Raw genomic sequence first — 21,155 nt, 5'->3', positions numbered from 1 at the left:
CCCCCGTACCGACTCCTCATGCTGCTGCCAGGCCCGTAATCTGTCATGGGCCCCTGTTGTCGCTTGTTGGCATATTCCGCTCGTTCAGATGCTCCTTCTCCTGCTACTCCTCTTCACGGATTCCGTCAGCAGTCTTTCTTGGAATCCGTTTCCAAGAGACAACAGTTTGCGAGCACGCACCAGACGGTGCAGAAACTGAACGTCCTCCTGTCCAAGTTGCTGCTGCCAGGCTCGTAATCTGTCATGCGCCCCTGTACCGCCTCCTCATGCTGCTGCCAGGTCCAGAGTGTGTCATGGGCCCCCGTACCGACTCCAAATGCTGCTGCCAGGCCCGTAATCTGTCATGGGCCCCTGTACCGCCTCCCCATGCTGCTGCCAGGTCCAGATTGTGTCATGGGTCCCTGTACGGCCTCCCATTGCTGCTGCCAGGCCCGTAATCTGCCATGGGCCCCCGTACCGACTCCTCATGCTGCTGCCAGGCCCGTAATCTGCCATGGGCCCCTGTACCGCCTCCTCATGCTGCTGCCAGGTCCAGAGTGTGTCATGGGTCCCTGTACGGCCTCCCATTGCTGCTGTCTCTATCGCCACACTCTGCCATGTGCCACTTTCAGGTCTCCTCACACTGCTGGTGGTTTCCATTTTTGTCATAGGGTGCTGTATGGCCTCCCATTGCTGCTGCCTCCACCGCCACACTGTGGCTCCACACTCTGGTTTTGGCCCCGTGACTGCCCAAATGAGTGAAGTGTGCGGTGATTCTAAGATCGACGGCACTCATCTGCATGTCATACTGCCTGACAGTATTATTTCTCTTCCCCAGCAGACTCCAAGGGCATTTAAATTAAAGGTACAGTGTTCAGCACTAATATTAAGTCTCTCTGAAGCCTAGAAACACCCTTTTTTAAGTTAAATTCACAGCGAATATATTCGACTCGAATCGAAATTTTTCCACGAATTCGCCGAATCAGTCGAATTGAATTTTTGAATACTTCGCTCATCTCTATAAATAATGGTCTACATTAAAAAAAAAAAAATACTGTTTAAAACATCTGTCAACTTTTTTTTGCATCTCAGCACTGCTGATCTTCTGCAGACACTTTAAAATATATAGCTTTATCTTGTGTTGAGCCCTAAGGAAGGGGAAGTAGTGTTACCCCCGAAACGCGTTGGGTATTTTAATATGGCTTGTTTACAAACAGACTCTTTCATCTGGTTTCGAAATGTTCTTCTTTCTATATTTCTATGATTTTGCTTTCTAAAGTGCTGTGTATCATAAAAAACTGCCTTCACTTGATGACCACAATACGTATATACCGTATTTTTCGCTCCACAAGATGCACTTAGATTTTAGAAGAGGAAAACAAGAAAAAAGAAATTATGAACCAATGGACTGTGGACATAGTACAGGAACTGACCATAGGCTGCAGACATAGTACAGAAGATGAACAGAGACTACGAACACAGTATAGGAGATGGCCAGAGACTGTGGACATAGTATAGGAGATGACCAGAGACTGCAGACACAGTACAGGAGATGACCAGAGACTGCGGACACAGTACAGGAGATGACCAGAGACTGCGGACGCAGTACAGGAGATGACCAGAGACTGCGGACACAGTACAGGAGATGACCAGAGACTGCGGACATAGTACAGGAGATGACCAAAGACTGCGGACACAGTACAGGAGATGACCAGAGACTGCGGACACAGTACAGGAGATGACCAGAGACTGCGGACACAGTACAGGAGATGACCAGAGACTGCGGACACAGTACAGGAGATGACCAGAGACTGCGGACACAGTACAGGAGATGACCAGAGACTGCGGACATAGTACAGGAGATGACCAAAGACTGAGGACACAGTACAGGAGATGACCAGAGACTGCGGACATAGTACAGGAGATGACCAGAGACTGCGGACACAGTACAGGAGATGACCAGAGACTGCAGACATAGTACAGGAGATGACCAGAGACTGCGGACATAGTACAGGAGATGACCAAAGACTGCGGACACAGTACAGGAGATGACCAGAGACTGCGGACATAGTACAGGAGATGGCCAGAGACTGCGGACATAGTACAGGAGATGACCAGAGACTGCGGACATAGTACAGGAGATGACCAGAGACTGCGGACACGGTACAGGAGATGACCAGAGACTGTGGACATAGTACAGGAGATGACCAAAGACTGCGGACACAGTACAGGAGATGGCCAGAGACTGCGGACATAGTACAGGAGATGGCCAGAGACTGCGGACATACTGTAGTAAAGGAGATGACCAGAGACTGCGGACACAGTACAGGAGATGACCAGAGACTGCAGACACAGTACAGGAGATGACCAGAGACCGCGGACATAGTACAGGAGATGACCAGAGACTGCAGACATACTGTAGTAAAGGAGATGACCAGAGACTGCGGACATAGTAAAGGAGATGACCAGAGACTGCGGACATAGTACAGGAGATGACCAGAGACTGCGGACATAGTACAGAAGATGACCAGAGATTGCGGACATAGTACAGGAGATGACCAGAGACTGCAGACATAGTACAGCAGATGACCAGAGATTGCAGACATAGTACAGGAGATGACCAGAGACTGCAGACATAGTACAGGAGATGACCAGAGACTGCGGACACAGTACAGGAGATGACCAGAGACTGCGGAGATAGTACAGGAGACAACCAGAGACCGCCGACATAGTACAGGAGATGACCAGAGACTGCGGACATACTGTAGTAAAGGAGATGACCAGAGACTGCGGACATAGTAAAGGAGATGACCAGAGACTGCGGACACAGTACAGGAGATGACCAGAGACTGCGGACATAGTAAAGGAGATGACCAGAGACTGCGGACATAGTACAGGAGATGACCAGAGACTGCGGACATAGTACAGAAGATGACCAGAGATTGCGGACATAGTACAGGAGATGACCAGAGACTGCAGACATAGTACAGGAGATGACCAGAGACTGCGGACACAGTACAGGAGATGACCAGAGACTGTGGACATAGTACAGGAGATGACCAGGGACTACAGACCTTTGGGGAGGGGGAGTGGGTACCCGAATTTGACAGGTTCCCACTCCCACTTCTGCAGAGTTGTCCCCCCCCCCCCCCCCGTAGTCTTGTGGGACACGTGACAGGTCCCAGGAGACTACGGGGCCATTCACAAAGTGCAGCGATTCTCATGCATGCGCAGTGGGCACCCGGCTACGACAGCTTGCGGCCTCACTGAAGATGTCGGCGTCGGGGAGAGAAGACGGCCGATGGAAGCAGGACACCGCTGGACCGAGGAACAGGCAGGACGGAGGAGTGGGTTCTTCTTCATAGTAGAGCCAAGCGCCTGGCCCAGTATCCTAACACGGCGGCGGGAATACCGGGCCAGCCACTCCATATACGCTCCATAAGACACACAGACATTTTCCCCCATTTTTTGGGGGGAAAAAAGTGTGTCTTATGGAGTGAAAAATACAGAACTTCAAGTGGTTTACAGGGGTTTTGGCTGAAGATATCAGCCATAAATCCAGGATCTTTTTTTTCAGCCAACAGCCAGCTTTCTGAGTAGTCCAAGTAGCTAGTTAGCCCCCAGAACGCTTTCAGTAGTGGAAGGAGGGGACGCCCCCCCTCCCCCCCCCCCACCCTCGCCGGTGTTACCCGGGCTTACCTTTAAAATTGGCATGCCTGAGAAACCACCCGATGGGGCAACTGGCTGCTCCCAGAGGCGATGACAGACTTTATGGTCTCTAATCACCTATGGCGTTGGAGGACTGGATCCATTTTAAAGCAAAAGATCAAAAAAGGTTGTTTTTTTTGTATATTTTGCTTTTAAAGGTAAAGGAGAGATTTGTGGTCTTTTTGACCCCAGATCTCTCCTTAAAGAGAACCTGTCATACTTATTACTATTACAAGAGATGTTTACATTCCTTGTAACAGGAATAAAAGTGATTAAAAAAAAAAGGGACAGTGTAAAAATAAAAAATAAAAGATAAAAACATTTTTTGAAAATTTTAAAGCACCCCCATCCCTTTTTGCTCGGGCACAGAAGTGAACGCATTCAATTGTGCGCACATATATGTAAATGGTATTCACAGCACACATGTGAGGTATCGCCGCAAATGTTAGCGTGAGAGCGATCATTCCAGCACTAGACCTCCTCTGTAACTCTAAACAGGTAACCTGTAAAAATATTTAAAGCGTCGTTTATGGAGATTTTTAAGTACCGTAGTTTGTCGCCATTACACGAGCGTGCACAATTGTAAAGTGTGACATGTTAGGTATCTATTTACTTGCCGTAACATCATCTTTCATATTTTATTGGGTTATATATTGTGTTGTGTTTCTTATTTGAATTCAATAAAGTGCATTTTTTCAGAAAAAAATGTTTTTGAAAAACCACAGCGCAAATACCATGTGACATAAAAAAATTGAAAAGATAACCATTTCATTCATATTAACTAGTAAAATAATTACCGCGCTCTAATACTAACCTAAAAAGTGCATAGTGCTAGTAAAAAATATATAAACAATTGATCATATCATATAAAATAAAATAAAATATAAAATAAAATTGAATTGTGATACCATAAACAGTTACTCAGTGTGCAATACTTATATATATGTGCCAATATTCCATCAGTGAACCACATTAAAATTCATGGTGAGAAACGTAAAAATAATTAGTGAATAAAGTCCCAAGTGCAAATGTGCTAGAGTGTTACAACCAGATCAAATATACTCTCCTTCCATTCATTCATGTTAGGTATCTATTTACTTGCCATACAGCGGGAGGAATGAGACTCCATATGCCTCAACAGGAAGCACGGGTCTCCAAGTGAGTCAAAGCCGTAAAGTACAGCCAAAGGATCTCACCACCAAAGCCTCTGAGATACTGTATAGAAAAGCCTGTGTGTGATGAAACTCACCGATATCTACTAAGACTGGAATAGGGGCATGATTAACAGACCCTTTATATAAAGCACAACCTGGATGCAGGGGTGGACTGACAACTCATGGGGCCCCCGGGCAATAGGGGATCATGGGGCCCCCGTGTCCTTGCCCAAACTCAAAAAAGCCTATGAAAAAGGTACCAGGGGCATCTCATGGGGCCCCCTACTGACCCCGGGCCCTCGGGCAGTGCTGAGTTTCCAAATGGTCAGTCCGCCCTTGCCTGGATGGATTCTAAAGAGTTCTTGTATAAAAATTTCAGTTTGTAGAAATGAAGAAATTCTTGGTCTGTGTATGCCATCTAGTGGACATAAAGTATTAAACACTTAGGAGGAACCTCATTCAATTACTAATAGAGAGTAGAGAGGTATTTTTAACCACTTCCGGACTGACCGCCCACCATGTACTGTGGAGAAGTAGCCAGTGCAGGCACAGCGACATACCAGTCCATCGCTGCCTGCTTCCGTTTGTAGGGATCGCGCGTGCGCACCAAAATCTCCCCACAGCAGGAGCCAGTTGCTGATCCCCCGTCCTTTTTTTCCCCGCAAGGATCCTTCTACCGTATCTGGTATGGTCATCCTTCCTCCAGGCGTCGCTGACCTATCCCTGTGGTTGCACCCTTATGTTAGCCTTTTTGGAGGAGTTTCCCAGAGACAGTTACCATGATTTACCTGTACTAGACTCCTAGTATATCCGTGTGGTGATTTGGGTATCTTTAACATTCATTGTATTTAAATCGTGGAAATTAATTCAGTTGAATCAGATGTGATACCAATATTTAGCCCACTACCTTACTACTACAGGGCTCATGTCTCTGGACAAGGTGCCTCCAGTGAACGTCATTATCCGGTGCCCACATATGGGGCTATGCCACCAAAAGCCAACAACCACCACCATGTTTTTGGGGTGTCAACAGAAAATAAATCTGGGACCAGTAGTTGGATTTGATATGGGAGGGGCACATTCAACTTCAAAATGTAAATGTTTCTTTTGTACTGTGTGGATGGAGTTGTTACATAAAGCCCATTAATTACTGTAACAAAAAAATGGCCACAACTTACATTTTCTAAGCCAAGCAGAACGAGCAGAGGAATGGTGGTCATTCCGCCTTGAATCCACTCTTCCAGGGATACCGTACCGTCGTGGTCATAATCTATCTCCTCCATCATTTCATGGAGAATCTGTAACATAAAGGGAATTGAATTAAATAAAATGTAAGTTAGTCTGTAACAAATTTATAGAAAAACAACTGGAGCAGGTATAGAAGGCACCCCACAGTGCCTTAGGGCCAACCTGCTTTTTCTAAACTGCTGCTGGAACCCCTAGAAAAACCCCAAACTTCTGGATATGTGGCACACATGTACATTACCACTTGTTTCCCATAATGCAGTGCTCAGTGACTAAGAAACCTATCACCAGGACCAAGGGATGTCGCATGGGTGGTATCAAGAACATGACATGAAAAGTGCCAGTCATAAGGCTCATGCACATGCACATGCTCATTGGAGGGGATGTAATAAAGTACAGGAGATATCTCATAATGAAACCTTTTGGATCTTTAAACTTAACACCTTGAAACCTAGGGGTCTTAACATTGAACTGGACTTAAATTGTTCTATTTCGGATTTGTAAAAAAAAAAATATATATATATATTTTTTTTTTTTAATTTTTTATATAATGTTGTATATTTTTTATTATTTTTTATTATTTTATAGTATTTTTACAATATTTTCTGTGAATGTTTAATTTTTTTTATATATTTGTAACCAGTGTTGAAGGGGTGGTGTCACCCCCAGCCTTATGTTAACACAGAATCGTTCTTTCAATTTCCAAAATGGCTGCCAGTGGTATGGTTATCCCTTATACATAAGTGTTGTTTTAGGGTAACTTAGGGATTGGCGATATGGTGTGGGGGTTATGTTGCTCCCTTTTTATGCTATTCAGTATCGCACAAAAGTTTGGGTAGTAATACATCTATATTTCCACTTTGTAAGATGGCAGCTGTGGCTTTTCCGCCAGGTTATGAGTGGGTACTTAAGGAGCTGGAACCATATGACCCGATCCTTGTTGACAAAGTCCGGAAGTGACGAAACGCGTCCAGGGTACGTGACGTATTGACGTTCCCGGAAGTGCAGCGGCAGCCATATTGGATTCTGGAACGCTTGTGTGTCGGCGTTCCTGGGACTCACAATACACTCCTGGCGTCCCCCCAGAGCTGAAGTAACAGTGGTGGACAGGAGTGTGACGGGGGAATTTCCTGGGGATCCTGGGGTTCCTTCAAAACATGAATATGGAGTCTTATACTGGTCGCTAGGAGCAGGATGCTGATTTTATCGATTTTATATGTAAGTGGCTACAAAAATTTTTGTATATTATTGTGATTCATATACTGATTCCTTGTCTGTTTATGAGGTCCAAAGGAACAAGAGGATACCAATTTAAGGACACTCTATGCACATTGGTTGATTACAAGCTGATGTTATCTGATTTAGGGTAATTATGCACTTTTTATAAGGCTTGCAGTGATATTTATTGGAATATTTTTTACACGAGTGCTGTGAGACTAGAGTGTTTTTGCATGGTACACGTGTGGCACTTTAGTTTTGGTATTTAAGATAATACACTATGTTTAGATTTTGTTTTTTCGAGGTATTTGAAGAGCGTCTGTGATTTATCTTCATCCTCATCTGTAGAGTAGGAAGCACCTATTTATCAAGATCTGGTTTTCACTTTGGACACAATTTTTCAAGTTTTGGACACTTTATTGTGTTGGGACTTTATGTATTTTGGGATTATAATTTTCTTTTTTTGGGACTTGATTTATTATTGGAATTTTGGGTTTTGTTTGTTTAAGTCGATTAACATATGATGCATATAAACCTCATGTTTTCGGGCATGGCACACATATGTGCACCTGGACAAATCGTTACATTCACCAAATATACTGACACCTAGTGGCTATTTCAAATTGGGCCCTGCGTGGGATCATTTCTGAATGGTCTTCTAGCTGGCATTCTTGTTATTTCTGATCCTGAACCTGCTTGACCCTGTTACTGACCTGGCTTTCTTCTGGCCTGCTGCTGGATAATCTTTGCCTGTCTATGTTTGATACCTACAGTGCCTTGAAAAAGTATTCATACTCTTTGAAATTTTCCACATTTTGTCATGTTGCAACCAAAAACGTAAATGTATTTTATTGGGATTTTATGTGATAGACCAACACAAAGTGACACGTAATTGTGAAGTGGAAGGAAAATGATAAATGGTTTTTAAAATGTTTACAAATGAATATCTGAAAAGTGTGGTGTGCATTTGTATTCAGCCTCCTTTACTCTGATACCCCTAACTAAAATCTAATGGAGCCAATTGATTTCAGAAGTCACCTAATTAGTAAACAGAGTCCCCCTTTGTGTAATGTAAATCCAGCTGTTGTGTGAAACCCTCAGAGGTTTGTTAGAGAACATTAGTAAACAAACAGCATCCTGAAGACCAAGGAACATACCAGACTGGTCAGGGATAAAGTTGCTGAGATGTTTAAAGCAGGGTTAGGTTATAAAAAAATATCCTAAGCTTTGAACATCTCACGGAGCACTGTTCAATCCATCATCCGAAAATGGAAAGAGTATGGCAAAATTGCAAACTTACCAAGACATGGCCGTCCACCTAAACTGACAGGTCAGGCAAGTAGCAAGGAGAGCATTCATCAGAGAAGCAGCCAAGAGGTCCATGGGAACTCTGGAGGAGCTGCAGAGATCTACAGATCAGATGGGAGAATCTGTCCGCAGGACAACTATTAGTCGTGCACTCCACAAATCTGACGTTTATGGAAGAGTGGCAAGAAGAAAGCCATTGTTGAAAGAAAGCCATAAGAAGTCCCATTTGCAGTTTGTGAGAAGCCATGTGGGGGACACAGCAAACATGTGGAAGAAGGGGCTCTGGTCAGATGAGACCAAAATTTAACTTTTTGGCCTAAAAGCAAAATGCTATGTGTGGCAGAAAACTAACACTGCACATCACCCTGAACACACCATCCCCACCGTGAAACATGGTGGTGTCAGCATCATGTTGTGGGGATGTTTTTCTTCAGCAGGGACAGGGAAGCTGGTCAGAGTTGATGGGAAGATGGATGGAGCCAAATGCAGGGGCAGAAGAAAACCTGTTAGAGTCTGCAAAAGACCTGAGACCGGGGCGGAGGTTCACCTTCCAGCAGGACAACGACCCGAAACATCCAGCCAGAGCTACAAAGGAATGGTTTAGATCAAAGCATCTTCATGTTTTAGAATGGCCCAGTCACAGTCCAGACCTAAATCCAACGGAGAATCTGTGGCAAGACTTAAAAATTGCTGCTCCCAGACGCTCTCCATCCAATCTGACAGCTTGAGCGATTCTGCAAAGAAGAATGGGCAGAAATGTCCCTCTCTAGATGTGCAAATCTGGTAGAGACATCCCCAAAAAGACTTGCAGCTGGAATTGCAGTGAAAGGGGGTCCTACAAAGTATTGACTCAGGAGGGCTGAATACAAATGCTGCCACACTTTTCACAGATTTATTTGTAAAAAATTGTGAACACAATTTATCATTTTCCTTCCACTTAACAATTTTTGCCACTTTGTGTTGGTCTATCACATAAAATCCCAATAAAATCCATTTACGTTTATGACAAAATGTGGAAAATTTCAAGGAGTATGAATACTTTTTCAAGGCACTGTAGGTCTCGGTATGTGCTTGGCTTAGGGCCTGGAAGAACCTGGACTGAAAGACATTTGCTGGAGGACACTACCTCAGGGAGTCTGCCTGGAGAAGGACCCCTTCATCTCTGCAAAGTGTCACATGGAAGCTGGTGGGTGACAGCTGTCCGTGGACATTGTGAAGATAACCTTTGCTTAGGACTCCAGGTGTACATGTATGTTAATGCCAGAGGTTGTTATAAGGACTGGGATTGGTCATACAGAATCTCAGTTTAGCTGGCTATCCCCTCTACCTCCAGCAAAGGCTGCTGGTAAAGTATAAATGCTTGGGAACCTGTCTTCCTGTTCTTGTTGGCGTTCTTGGAATATCCTGCACCCTCATTCCTCTCTCCTGGTTTAGCACTACAATAAATCTACAAAAGACATCCCCTAAATTAGGTTAATGCCCTTAACCTCTATCCTCAGGATGCATAGGGATTTGGTAGTACCCACTCTTCAAATCCAGGACACTAAACCATTTGGCTCCTGATAAACACTGCAGAGCATCTTCAATCTGGAGGGTCTGTGTATGGTCTGGGACAGTCCGCTTATTCAGTGTCCTATAGTCGATACACATCCTCAATTCTTCTTGGGGACCACTACAGTGGGAGAGGCATAGGGATTCCTTGACTCCCGAATGATCCAGGCCTTCTTTAGCTCGGATAATTGCTCTCTCAAATCTTCTAGGTCCCCTAAAGGCATTCGTCGGGCCCTCTCCCGGAAAGGCTTATCCTTCTTGAGTCGAATTCGCTTTGTGCACTTTTTGCGCACCCAACATCATAATCATTCTGAGTAAACACTCTCTTCCAGTTCGTCAGTCTATCTCTAGCTCTCTTCTTCCATTGCTCAGACAGTGGGGAATCTTGAAGGCCAAACTCCCTCTCTGTACTTGGGTCCATAGAGCCTTGCTAGTACATTCTGCCTTCACCCATCCTTTAATGACTACCTGGTGCAGAATCTTGTCCAACCTTTGAACATAGTCAGACAGTTTCTCTCCTTTTCATTGATAGGTGTGCTCAAATAGACAGGTCAACTCTGTACAGTACTCAACTCACCCAAATACTTCACGTAAGGGTTTAAGACACTCATGGGCAGTCTTGTCCTATTTTAGTGTAATGCGTTGGGGTTATTATACCAGATATAGCATGATTCACAGTGTCCCATAGTTAAGTTGACATAGGAGGGCCTAAAATAGGCGTCCATGGCTGTCCCCTGGATTTGGAGATAATAGTCGCCATTGAATGTAATTATGAGTAAGGCAAAACAAAGTGGCATTTATGATAAATTGAACGTGTCCTGGGTTGGAGCTGGAATCTTCAGACAAGAAATGTTGTATTGCTCTTAAACCCACGTCATGGGGTATAGAGGTGCACAGGGATTGCACATCTAAAGAAACCCATGTATATGTTGGTTCCCAGGAGTAGGAAGTGAGTTTTTCTAGCAGATGGCTACCATCCCTAATGTATGATTGTAGACTCTGAGCCAGTGGCTGGAGGAAGGTGTCAACATATAGTGAGAAACCACTAGTGATGCTGTTTGCAGCAGCCACTATGGCTCTACCCGGGGGATGGGTAGTGTTTTTATGTATTTTGGGAAGAAAATATAAGTAAGGCGTGTTATAAAAGGAAGCTTCCATATGGGAGATGATTTTATCAGTGTTTGCCTTACCAACCAAAGTTTTGGCTTCAATAATAAATGGCGGTAGTTGGTCTCCTTGTAATCCGGTATAGGTGTTATTGTCAGATAGTAGGCATAATGCTTCAGTAATGTAATAAGTCCTGTTCAATATGACTATGCGTCCACCTTTGTCTGCAGGCTTAATGACTATATCCATATTGGTAGTCAGTCTCTGTAGCGCTTGTCGTTCTGGCAAAGTAAGGTTATGTGTGTTCGATTTGGATTTGCATGCATTGTTGCACATGTGTAAAAAATCAGCATATACCACCCTGTAGAATGCCTCTATACAGGGTTCCTTGGATTGTGTAGGATAAAAGATTGATTTGGGATGTAAAGACATATGTATCACAGGAGGGGAACTAAGTATATGCTGTGTGTATAGCAGCATATAGTCACCTGCAGTGTCTAAGGGGCTAGAGCCCTCAAGGTATAATTCCTCAAATACAGTATGTCCAGGGCCGTGGCGTTCTCGGTAATGGGATATGTGGGCAAACTGGAATACTCTATAGACTGGGAAGTATTTTTGGCAGATTGTATACTGTAAAAGTGTTTCAATGTTATAGATTCCGTATAACTTGTTGAGACCTATAAAAAGTTGAAATGGAGTAGGGGAAGTTGTGGGAGCGATGGATAAACCTCGACTCAATAGGGTGTGTTCATCTGAGGACAATGAATATGAAGAAAGATTTACTATCTTTACTGTAAATGTAGTTTCCTATGATGTGGGCTTATGTTTGTTATCTCTTGCTTTGCTTCCTCTCCTACATGTTTTCTTTTGGAAGGTATGTGGCTGAGGAGGCTTGGCCCTAAAAAAAGAGACTGCAGGACCTGAAGGCGTAGGGTCTAAGATAACTTCTCCGATGGAGGTGCCTGGTGGTGTTAAGGATGGACTGACCTCTACAGGATTAGTAGATGAGCAATAATCAGAAGGGACTGTCATATTTGTAGTGTGGGTCGCAGGGTGTATGGTACCCTCACTTGGGATTGGGTGAGAGGTAGCCAAGATAGCAAGATGGCAGTACAACTATCATGGGATGGTAATGAAAGCTCATTGGAGGGTATTGAAGGTATGGTGGTAAAGGATGTTACTTTAGGGGATATATATGTATGTGTAGAATCAGGAATCTTATCCCTTTGGTCATGACCTCTGTATACAGTATGATGCTGGTTTTTGTTGTTGCTGTATTTTTTATTTTTATTGCTATTATTGTAGTAGTTTTTGTATTTATTTTTGTAGTTGTCATGGCTCCTGGTATGATTATTATTCATTAGCCTTTTTTAGGGCTTTTCTGAAGGGTTTTGGTGGACCAGGGGGTGTTGAGTGGTGGAGAGTAGAGATGAGCGAAGTATTCAAAAATTCGATTCGGCTGATTCGGCGAATTCGAGGAATAAATTCGATTCGATGCGAATATATTCGCTGCGAATTTAACTTATAAAAAGGGTGTTTCTAGGCTTCAGAGAGCCTTTATATTACTGCAGAACACTGTACCTTTAATTTAAATGCCCTTGGAGTCTGCTGGGGAAGAGAAATAATACTGTCAGTCAGTATGACATGCAGATGAGTGCCGTCGATCTTAGAATCACCGCACACTTCACTCATTTGGGCAGTCACGGGGCCAAAACCAGAGTGTGGAGCCACAGTGTGGCGGTGGAGGCAGCAGCAATGAGAGGCCATACAGCACCCTATGACAAAATGGAACCCACCAGCAGTGTGAGGAGACCTGAAAGTGGCACATGGCAGAGTGTGGCGATGGAGACAGCAGCAATGGGAGGCCGTACAGGGACCCATGAGACACTCTGGACCTGGCAGCAGCATGAGGAGGCGGTACAGGGGCCCATGGCAGATTACGGGCCTGGCAGCAGCAATGGGAGGCCCGTAATCTGCCAGCACCCTATGACAAAATGGAACCCACCAGCAGTGTGAGGAGACCTGAAAGTGGCACATGGCAGAGTGTGGCGATGGAGACAGCAGCAATGGGAGGCTGTACAGGGACCCATGACACACTCTGGACCTGGCAGCAGCATGAGGAGGCGGTACAGGGGCCCATGGCAGATTACGGGCCTGGCAGCAGCAATGGGAGGCCCGTAATCTGCCAGCACCCTATGACAAAATGGAACCCACCAGCAGTGTGAGGAGACCTGAAAGTGGCACATGGCAGAGTGTGGCGATGGAGACAGCAGCAATGGGAGGCTGTACAGGGACCCATGAGACACTCTGGACCTGGCAGCAGCATGAGGAGGCGGTACAGGGGCCCATGGCAGATTACGGGCCTGGCAGCAGCAATGGGAGGCCCGTAATCTGCCAGCACCCTATGACAAAATGGAACCCACCAGCAGTGTGAGGAGACCTGAAAGTGGCACATGGCAGAGTGTGGCGATGGAGACAGCAGCAATGGGAGGCCGTACAGGGACCCATGAGACACTCTGGACCTGGCAGCAGCATGAGGAGGCGGTACAGGGGCCCATGGCAGATTACGGGCCTGGCAGCAGCAATGGGAGGCCCGTAATCTGCCAGCACCCTATGACAAAATGGAACCCACCAGCAGTGTGAGGAGACCTGAAAGTGGCACATGGCAGAGTGTGGCGATGGAGACAGCAGCAATGGGAGGCCGTACAGGGACCCATGAGACACTCTGGACCTGGCAGCAGCATGAGGAGGCGGTACAGGGGCCCATGGCAGATTACGGGCCTGGCAGAAGCAATGGGAGGCCCGTAATCTGCCAGCACCCTATGACAAAATGGAACCCACCAGCAGTGTGAGGAGACCTGAAAGTGGCACATGGCAGAGTGTGGCGATGGAGACAGCAGCAATGGGAGGCCGTACAGGGACCCATGACACACTCTGGACCTGGCAACAGCATGAGGAAGCGGTACAGGGGCCCATGACAGATTACGGGCCTGGCAGCAGCATGAGGAGTCGGTACGGGGGCCCATGGCAGATTACGGGCCTGGCAGCAGCAATGGGAGGCCCGTAATCTGCCAGCACCCTATGACAAAATGGAACCCACCAGCAGTGTGAGGAGACCTGAAAGTGGCACATGGCAGAGTGTGGCGATGGAGACAGCAGCAATGGGAGGCCGTACAGGGACCCATGACACACTCTGGACCTGGCAGCAGCATGAGGAGGCGGTACAGGGGCCCATGGCAGATTACGGGCCTGGCAGCAGCAATGGGAGGCCCGTAATCTGCCAGCACCCTATGACAAAATGGAACCCACCAGCAGTGTGAGGAGACCTGAAAGTGGCACATGGCAGAGTGTGGCGATGGAGACAGCAGCAATGGGAGGCCGTACAGGGACCCATGACACACTCTGGACCTGGCAGCAGCATGAGGAGGCGGTACAGGGGCCCATGGCAGATTACGGGCCTGGCAGCAGCATGAGGAGCCAGTGCGGGGGCCCATGGCAGATTACGGGCCTGGCAGCAGCAATGGGAGGCCCATAATCTGCCAGCACCCTATGACAAAATGGAACCCACCAGCAGTGGAGCTGGTGCTCTACTCCGTGGCCGTTTGCCTCCACTGACACTGCTGCAACCCTGCTGCCTCCTGGGCAACCCACCGACTGTTTTGCTCGCTGCCAAGCTGGCACCCTCTTCTCCTGATGATGCGGAAGCAATAGCCTGATGACGACGAGGCTGCCAAGTGTGATCAGCCTCATCATCATCAATTAGGGTCTCCGCCTCACTACTAGCCCCCTCGGCTGCGTGTGGGTCAGGAGACAGACCTGTCTCTAGACCGGCTACCGAGCCACTCTCCTCGCCAGTACTTCTTCGCCTGGCTGCTGAAGAGGCGGATGTCTCCCCCCGTTCCTGACCGCCCTCTGTTAGCTCTTCCTCACTGTACAGTGGGGCTGAGCCCACAGCATGCGATACTTCGCTTGGTGAGGGAACACCAAAGGACAGGGGCAGGTAGAGGACACGTGATTTCAGTGGGCTTGCTCCCGGGCCATGCCAACTAACGGTTGTGTCTGACGTACCCACCGACCGTTGGCTGTTAGTGTCAGAGGTGACCTGGGAAGAGGAAGATGACCGAGCCAACCAATCGATGACGGCAGGGTTGTCGGTGGAGACACGACCGCTGGATGACACCGGGAGCACTGGCCTCTGGCTGCGACTAGTGCTGCCTCGACCCCTTCCTCTGCTGCCACGTCTGCTCGCTCCTGAAACATTGCCTCCTCTGCCACTCCTCTGCGTGTTGTCTGACATACTCTTTAATTCTATAAGCACCCCAAAAATAACGTAACAATTCTGTGTCCCTCAGTAACAATTCTGTGTCCCTGAGTAACAATTCTGTGTCCCTGAGTAACGATTCTGTGTCCCTGAGTAACAATTCTGTGTCCATGAGTAACAATTCTGTGTCCCTGAGTAACAATTCTGTGTCTGTCCCTGAGTAACAATTCTGTGTCCCTGAGTAACAATTCTGTGTCTGTCCCTGAGTAACAATTCTGTGTCCCTGAGTAACAATTCTGTGTCCCTGAGTAACAATTCTGTGTCCCTCAGTAACAATTCTGTGTCCCTCAGTAACAATTCTGTGTCCCTCAGTAACAATTCTGTGTCTGTCCCTGAGTAACAATTCTGTGTCCCTGAGTAACAGTTCTGTGTCCCTGAGTAACAATTCTGTGTCCCTGAGTAACAGTTCTGTGTCCCTGAGTAACAATTCTGTGTCTCTGAGTAACAATTCTGTGTCCCTGAGTAACAATTCTGTGTCCCTCAGTAACAATTCTGTGTCCCTCAGTAACATTCTGTGTCTGTCCCTGAGTAACAATTCTGTGTCCCTGAGTAACAGTTCTGTGTCCCTGAGTAACAATTCTGTGTCCCTCAGTAACAATTCTGTGTCTGTCCCTGAGTAACAATTCTGTGTCCCTCAGTAACAATTCTGTGTCCCTCAGTAACAATTCTGTGTCCCTCAGTAACAATTCTGTGTCTCTCCCTGAGTAACAATTCTGTGTCCCTGAGTAACAGTTCTGTGTCCCTGAGTAACAATTCTGTGTCCCTGAGTAACAGTTCTGTGTCCCTCAGTAACAATTCTGTGTCCCTCAGTAACAATTCTGTGTCCCTCAGTAACAATTATGTGTCCCTCAGTAACAATTATGTGTCTGTCCCTGAGTAACAATTCTGTGTCCCTGAGTAACAGTTCTGTGTCCCTGAGTAACAGTTCTGTGTCCCTGAGCAACAATTCTGTGTCCCTGAGTAACAATTCTGTGTCCCTCAGTAACAATTCTGAGTCCCTGAGTAACAATTCTGTGTCCCTCAGTAACAATTCTGTGTCCCTCAGTAACAATTCTGTGTCCCTCAGTAACAATTCTGTGTCTGTCCCTGAGTAACAATTCTGTGTCCCTGAGTAACAGTTCTGTGTCCCTGAGTAACAATTCTGTGTCCCTGAGTAACAGTTCTGTGTCCCTGAGTAACAATTCTGTGTCCCTGAGTAACAATTCTGTGTCCCTGAGTAACAATTCTGTGTCCCTCAGTAACAATTCTTTGTCCCTGAGTAACAATTCTGTGTCCCTCAGTAACAATTCTGTGTCCCTCAGTAACAATTCTGTGTCCCTCAGTAACAATTCTGTGTCTGTCCCTGAGTAACAATTCTGTGTCCCTGAGTAACAATTCTGTGTCCCTGAGTAACAATTCTGTGTCCCTCAGTAACAATTATGTGTCCCTTAGTAACAATTCTGTGTCTGTCCCTGAGTAACAATTCTGTGTCCCTCAGTAACAAATCTGTGTCCCTCAGTAACAATTCTGTGTCTGTCCCTGAGTAACAATTCTGTGTCCCTGAGTAACAGTTCTGTGTCCCTGAGTAACAATTCTGTGTCCCTGAGTAACAGTTCTGTGTCCCTGAGTAACAATTCTGTGTCCCTCAGTAACAATTCTGTGTCCCTCAGTAACAATTCTGTGTCTGTCCCTGAGTAACAATTCTGTGTCCCTGAGTAACAGTTCTGTGTCCCTGAGTAACAATTCTGTGTCCCTGAGTAACAATTCTGTGTCCCTCAGTAACAATTCTGTGTCCCTCAGTAACAATTCTGTGACTGTCCCTGAGTAACAATTCTGTGTCACTGAGTAACAGTTCTGTGTCCCTGAGTAACAATTCTGTGTCCCTGAGTAACAGTTCTGTGTCCCTGAGTAACAATTCTGTGTCCCTCAGTAACAATTCTGTGTCCCTCAGTAACAATTCTGTGTCCCTCAGTAACAATTCTGTGTCCCTCAGTAACAATTCTGTGTCTGTCCCTGAGTAACAATTCTGTGTCCCTCAGTAACAATTCTGTGTCCCTCAGTAACAATTCTGTGTCTGTCCCTGAGTAACAATTCTGTGTCCCTGAGTAACAGTTCTGTGTCCCTGAGTAACAATTCTGTGTCCCTGAGTAACAATTATGTGTCCCTGAGTAACAGTTCTGTGTCCCTGAGTAACAATTCTGTGTCCCTCAGTAACAAATCTGTGTCCCTCAGTAACAATTCTGTGTCCCTCAGTAACAATTCTGTGTCTGTCCCTGAGTAACAATTCTGTGTCCCTCAGTAACAATTCTGTGTCGCTCAGTAACAATTCTGTGTCCCTCAGTAACAATTCTGTGTCTGTCCCTGAGTAACAATTCTGTGTCCCTGAGTAACAGTTCTGTGTCCCTGAGTAACAATTCTGTGTCCCTGAGTAACAATTCTGTGTCCCTCAGTAACAATTCTGTGTCCCTCAGTAACAATTCTGTGTCCCTCAGTAACAATTCTGTGTCTGTCCCTGAGTAACAATTCTGTGTCCCTGAGTAACAATTCTGTGTCCCTGAGTAACAATTCTGTGTCTGTCCCTGAGTAACAATTCTGTGTCCCTGAGTAACAATTCTGTGTCTGTCCCTGAGTAACAATTCTGTGTCCCTGAGTAACAATTCTGTGTCTGTCCCTGAGTAACAATTCTGTGTCCCTGAGTAACAATTCTGTGTCCCTGAGTAACAATTCTGTGTCCCTCAGTAACAATTCTGTGTCCCTCAGTAACAATTCTGTGTCCCTCAGTAACAATTCTGCGTCTGTCCCTGAGTAACAATTCTGTGTCCCTGAGTAACAGTTCTGTGTCCCTGAGTAACAATTCTGTGTCCCTGAGTAACAGTTCTGTGTCCCTGAGTAACAATTCTGTGTCTCTGAGTAACAATTCTGTGTCCCTGAGTAACAATTCTGTGTCCCTCAGTAACAAATCTGTGTCCCTCAGTAACAATTCTGTGTCTGTCCCTGAGTAACAATTCTGTGTCCCTGAGTAACAGTTCTGTGTCCCTGAGTAACAATTCTGTGTCCCTCAGTAACAATTCTGTGTCTGTCCCTGAGTAACAATTCTGTGTCCCTCAGTAACAATTCTGTGTCCCTCAGTAACAATTCTGTGTCTGTCCCTGAGTAACAATTCTGTGTCCCTGAGTAACAGTTCTGTGTCCCTGAGTAACAATTCTGTGTCCCTGAGTAACAGTTCTGTGTCCCTCAGTAACAATTCTGTGTCCCTCAGTAACAATTCTGTGTCCCTCAGTAACAATTCTGTGTCCCTCAGTAACAATTATGTGTCCCTCAGTAACAATTATGTGTCTGTCCCTGAGTAACAATTCTGTGTCCCTGAGTAACAGTTCTGTGTCCCTGAGTAACAATTCTGTGTCCCTGAGTAACAATTCTGTGTCCCTCAGTAACAATTCTGTGTCCCTGAGTAACAATTCTGTGTCCCTCAGTAACAATTCTGTGTCCCTCAGTAACAATTCTGTGTCCCTCAGTAACAATTCTGTGTCTGTCCCTGAGTAACAATTCTGTGTCCCTGAGTAACAGTTCTGTGTCCCTGAGTAACAATTCTGTGTCCCTGAGTAACAGTTCTGTGTCCCTGAGTAACAATTCTGTGTCCCTGAGTAACAATTCTGTGTCCCTGAGTAACAATTCTGTGTCCCTCAGTAACAATTCTTTGTCCCTGAGTAACAATTCTGTGTCCCTCAGTAACAATTCTGTGTCCCTCAGTAACAATTCTGTGTCCCTCAGTAACAATTCTGTGTCTGTCCCTGAGTAACAATTCTGTGTCCCTGAGTAACAATTCTGTGTCCCTGAGTAACAATTCTGTGTCCCTCAGTAACAATTATGTGTCCCTTAGTAACAATTCTGTGTCTGTCCCTGAGTAACAATTCTGTGTCCCTCAGTAACAAATCTGTGTCCCTCAGTAACAATTCTGTGTCTGTCCCTGAGTAACAATTCTGTGTCCCTGAGTAACAGTTCTGTGTCCCTGAGTAACAATTCTGTGTCCCTGAGTAACAGTTCTGTGTCCCTGAGTAACAATTCTGTGTCCCTGAGTAACAATTCTGTGTCCCTCAGTAACAATTCTGTGTCTGTCCCTGAGTAACAATTCTGTGTCCCCGAGTAACAGTTCTGTGTCCCTGAGTAACAATTCTGTGTCCCTGAGTAACAATTCTGTGTCCCTCAGTAACAATTCTGTGTCCCTGAGTAACAATTCTGTGTCCCTGAGTAACAATTCTGTGTCTGTCCCTGAGTAACAATTCTGTGTCCCTGAGTAACAATTCTGTGTCTGTCCCTGAGTAACAATTCTGTGTCCCTGAGTAACAATTCTGTGTCCCTCAGTAACAATTCTGTGTCCCTCAGTAACAATTCTGTGTCCCTCAGTAACAATTCTGTGTCTGTCCCTGAGTAACAATTCTGTGTCCCTGAGTAACAGTTCTGTGTCCCTGAGTAACAATTCTGTGTCCCTGAGTAACAATTATGTGTCCCTGAGTAACATTTCTGTGTCCCTGAGTAACAATTCTGTGTCCCTCAGTAACAAATCTGTGTCCCTCAGTAACAATTCTGTGTCCCTCAGTAACAATTCTGTGTCTGTCCCTGAGTAACAATTCTGTGTCCCTCAGTAACAATTCTGTGTCGCTCAGTAACAATTCTGTGTCCCTCAGTAACAATTCTGTGTCTGTCCCTGAGTAACAATTCTGTGTCCCTGAGTAACAGTTCTGTGTCCCTGAGTAACAATTCTGTGTCCCTGAGTAACAATTCTGTGTCCCTCAGTAACAATTCTGTGTCCCTCAGTAACAATTCTGTGTCTGTCCCTGAGTCACAATTCTGTGTCCCTCAGTAACAATTCTGTGTCCCTCAGTAACAACTCTGTGTCTGTCCCTGAGTAACAATTCTGTGTCCCTGAGTAACAGTTCTGTGTCCCTGAGTAACAATTCTGTGTCCCTGAGTAACAGTTCTGTGTCCCTGAGTAACAATTCTGTGTCCCTCAGTAACAATTCTGTGTCCCTCAGTAGCAATTCTGTGTCCCTCAGTAACAATTCTGTGTCCCTCAGTAACAATTCTGTGTCTGTCCCTGAGTAACAATTCTTTGTCCCTGAGTAACAGTTCTGTGTCCCTGAGTAACAATTCTGTGTCCCTAAGTAACGATTCTGTGTCCCTAAAGTCTCTGTGGCCCTAACTCTGTCCCTAATACAGAGAGGTCTGTCTCTCTTGAATGACCGGAGGCTAATGGAGAATTGTAAGATGGCCGCGATTTATAGCTCCACCATTACACAGTGCTGGCTGGCTGGCTGCTGATTGGCTAATGCGATCACATGTCATAAATGAATGCATTATGGGTCAGCGCGCCTTGTCTGTGCGCCTTCCCAGAGATCCCCGCTCCGTCGCCACACATGTCGCCGCCATTTTTGGAAAATTTCGATTCGCGCATCCGAAGTCTGCTAATTTTCGGATTTTTTCCTAATCTTCAAAACGAATTCCACTTCGCCAAGTTCGATTCGCTCATCTCTAGTGGAGAGTGTTGGGAATGCAACAGCATGTACCATAATGTACTGTATATATTA

General features: G+C 45.8%; 1 protein-coding gene across 2 annotated transcripts in view; it reads right to left on the bottom strand.

The window, feature by feature from the left end:
* The window catches only part of DGKB (diacylglycerol kinase beta), a 784,212-nt gene that overhangs the window by 511,414 nt on the left and 251,643 nt on the right, over positions 1–21,155 (bottom strand). For both annotated transcript variants that reach the window (XM_089654572.1, XM_089654573.1), the window contains one exon: positions 6,020–6,139. In XM_089654572.1, the coding sequence (XP_089510698.1) occupies positions 6,020–6,139 (120 nt within the window). The remainder of the gene's footprint in view (positions 1–6,019; positions 6,140–21,155) is intronic.

The sequence above is a fragment of the Staurois parvus genome, unplaced genomic scaffold (assembly GCF_062004578.1).
Source record: "Staurois parvus isolate SC_StPar_1 unplaced genomic scaffold, SC_StPar_1.0 ptg000779l, whole genome shotgun sequence".
Classification (NCBI taxonomy): domain Eukaryota; kingdom Metazoa; phylum Chordata; class Amphibia; order Anura; family Ranidae; genus Staurois; species Staurois parvus.
This window is presented reverse-complemented; position numbering and strand designations above follow the sequence as displayed.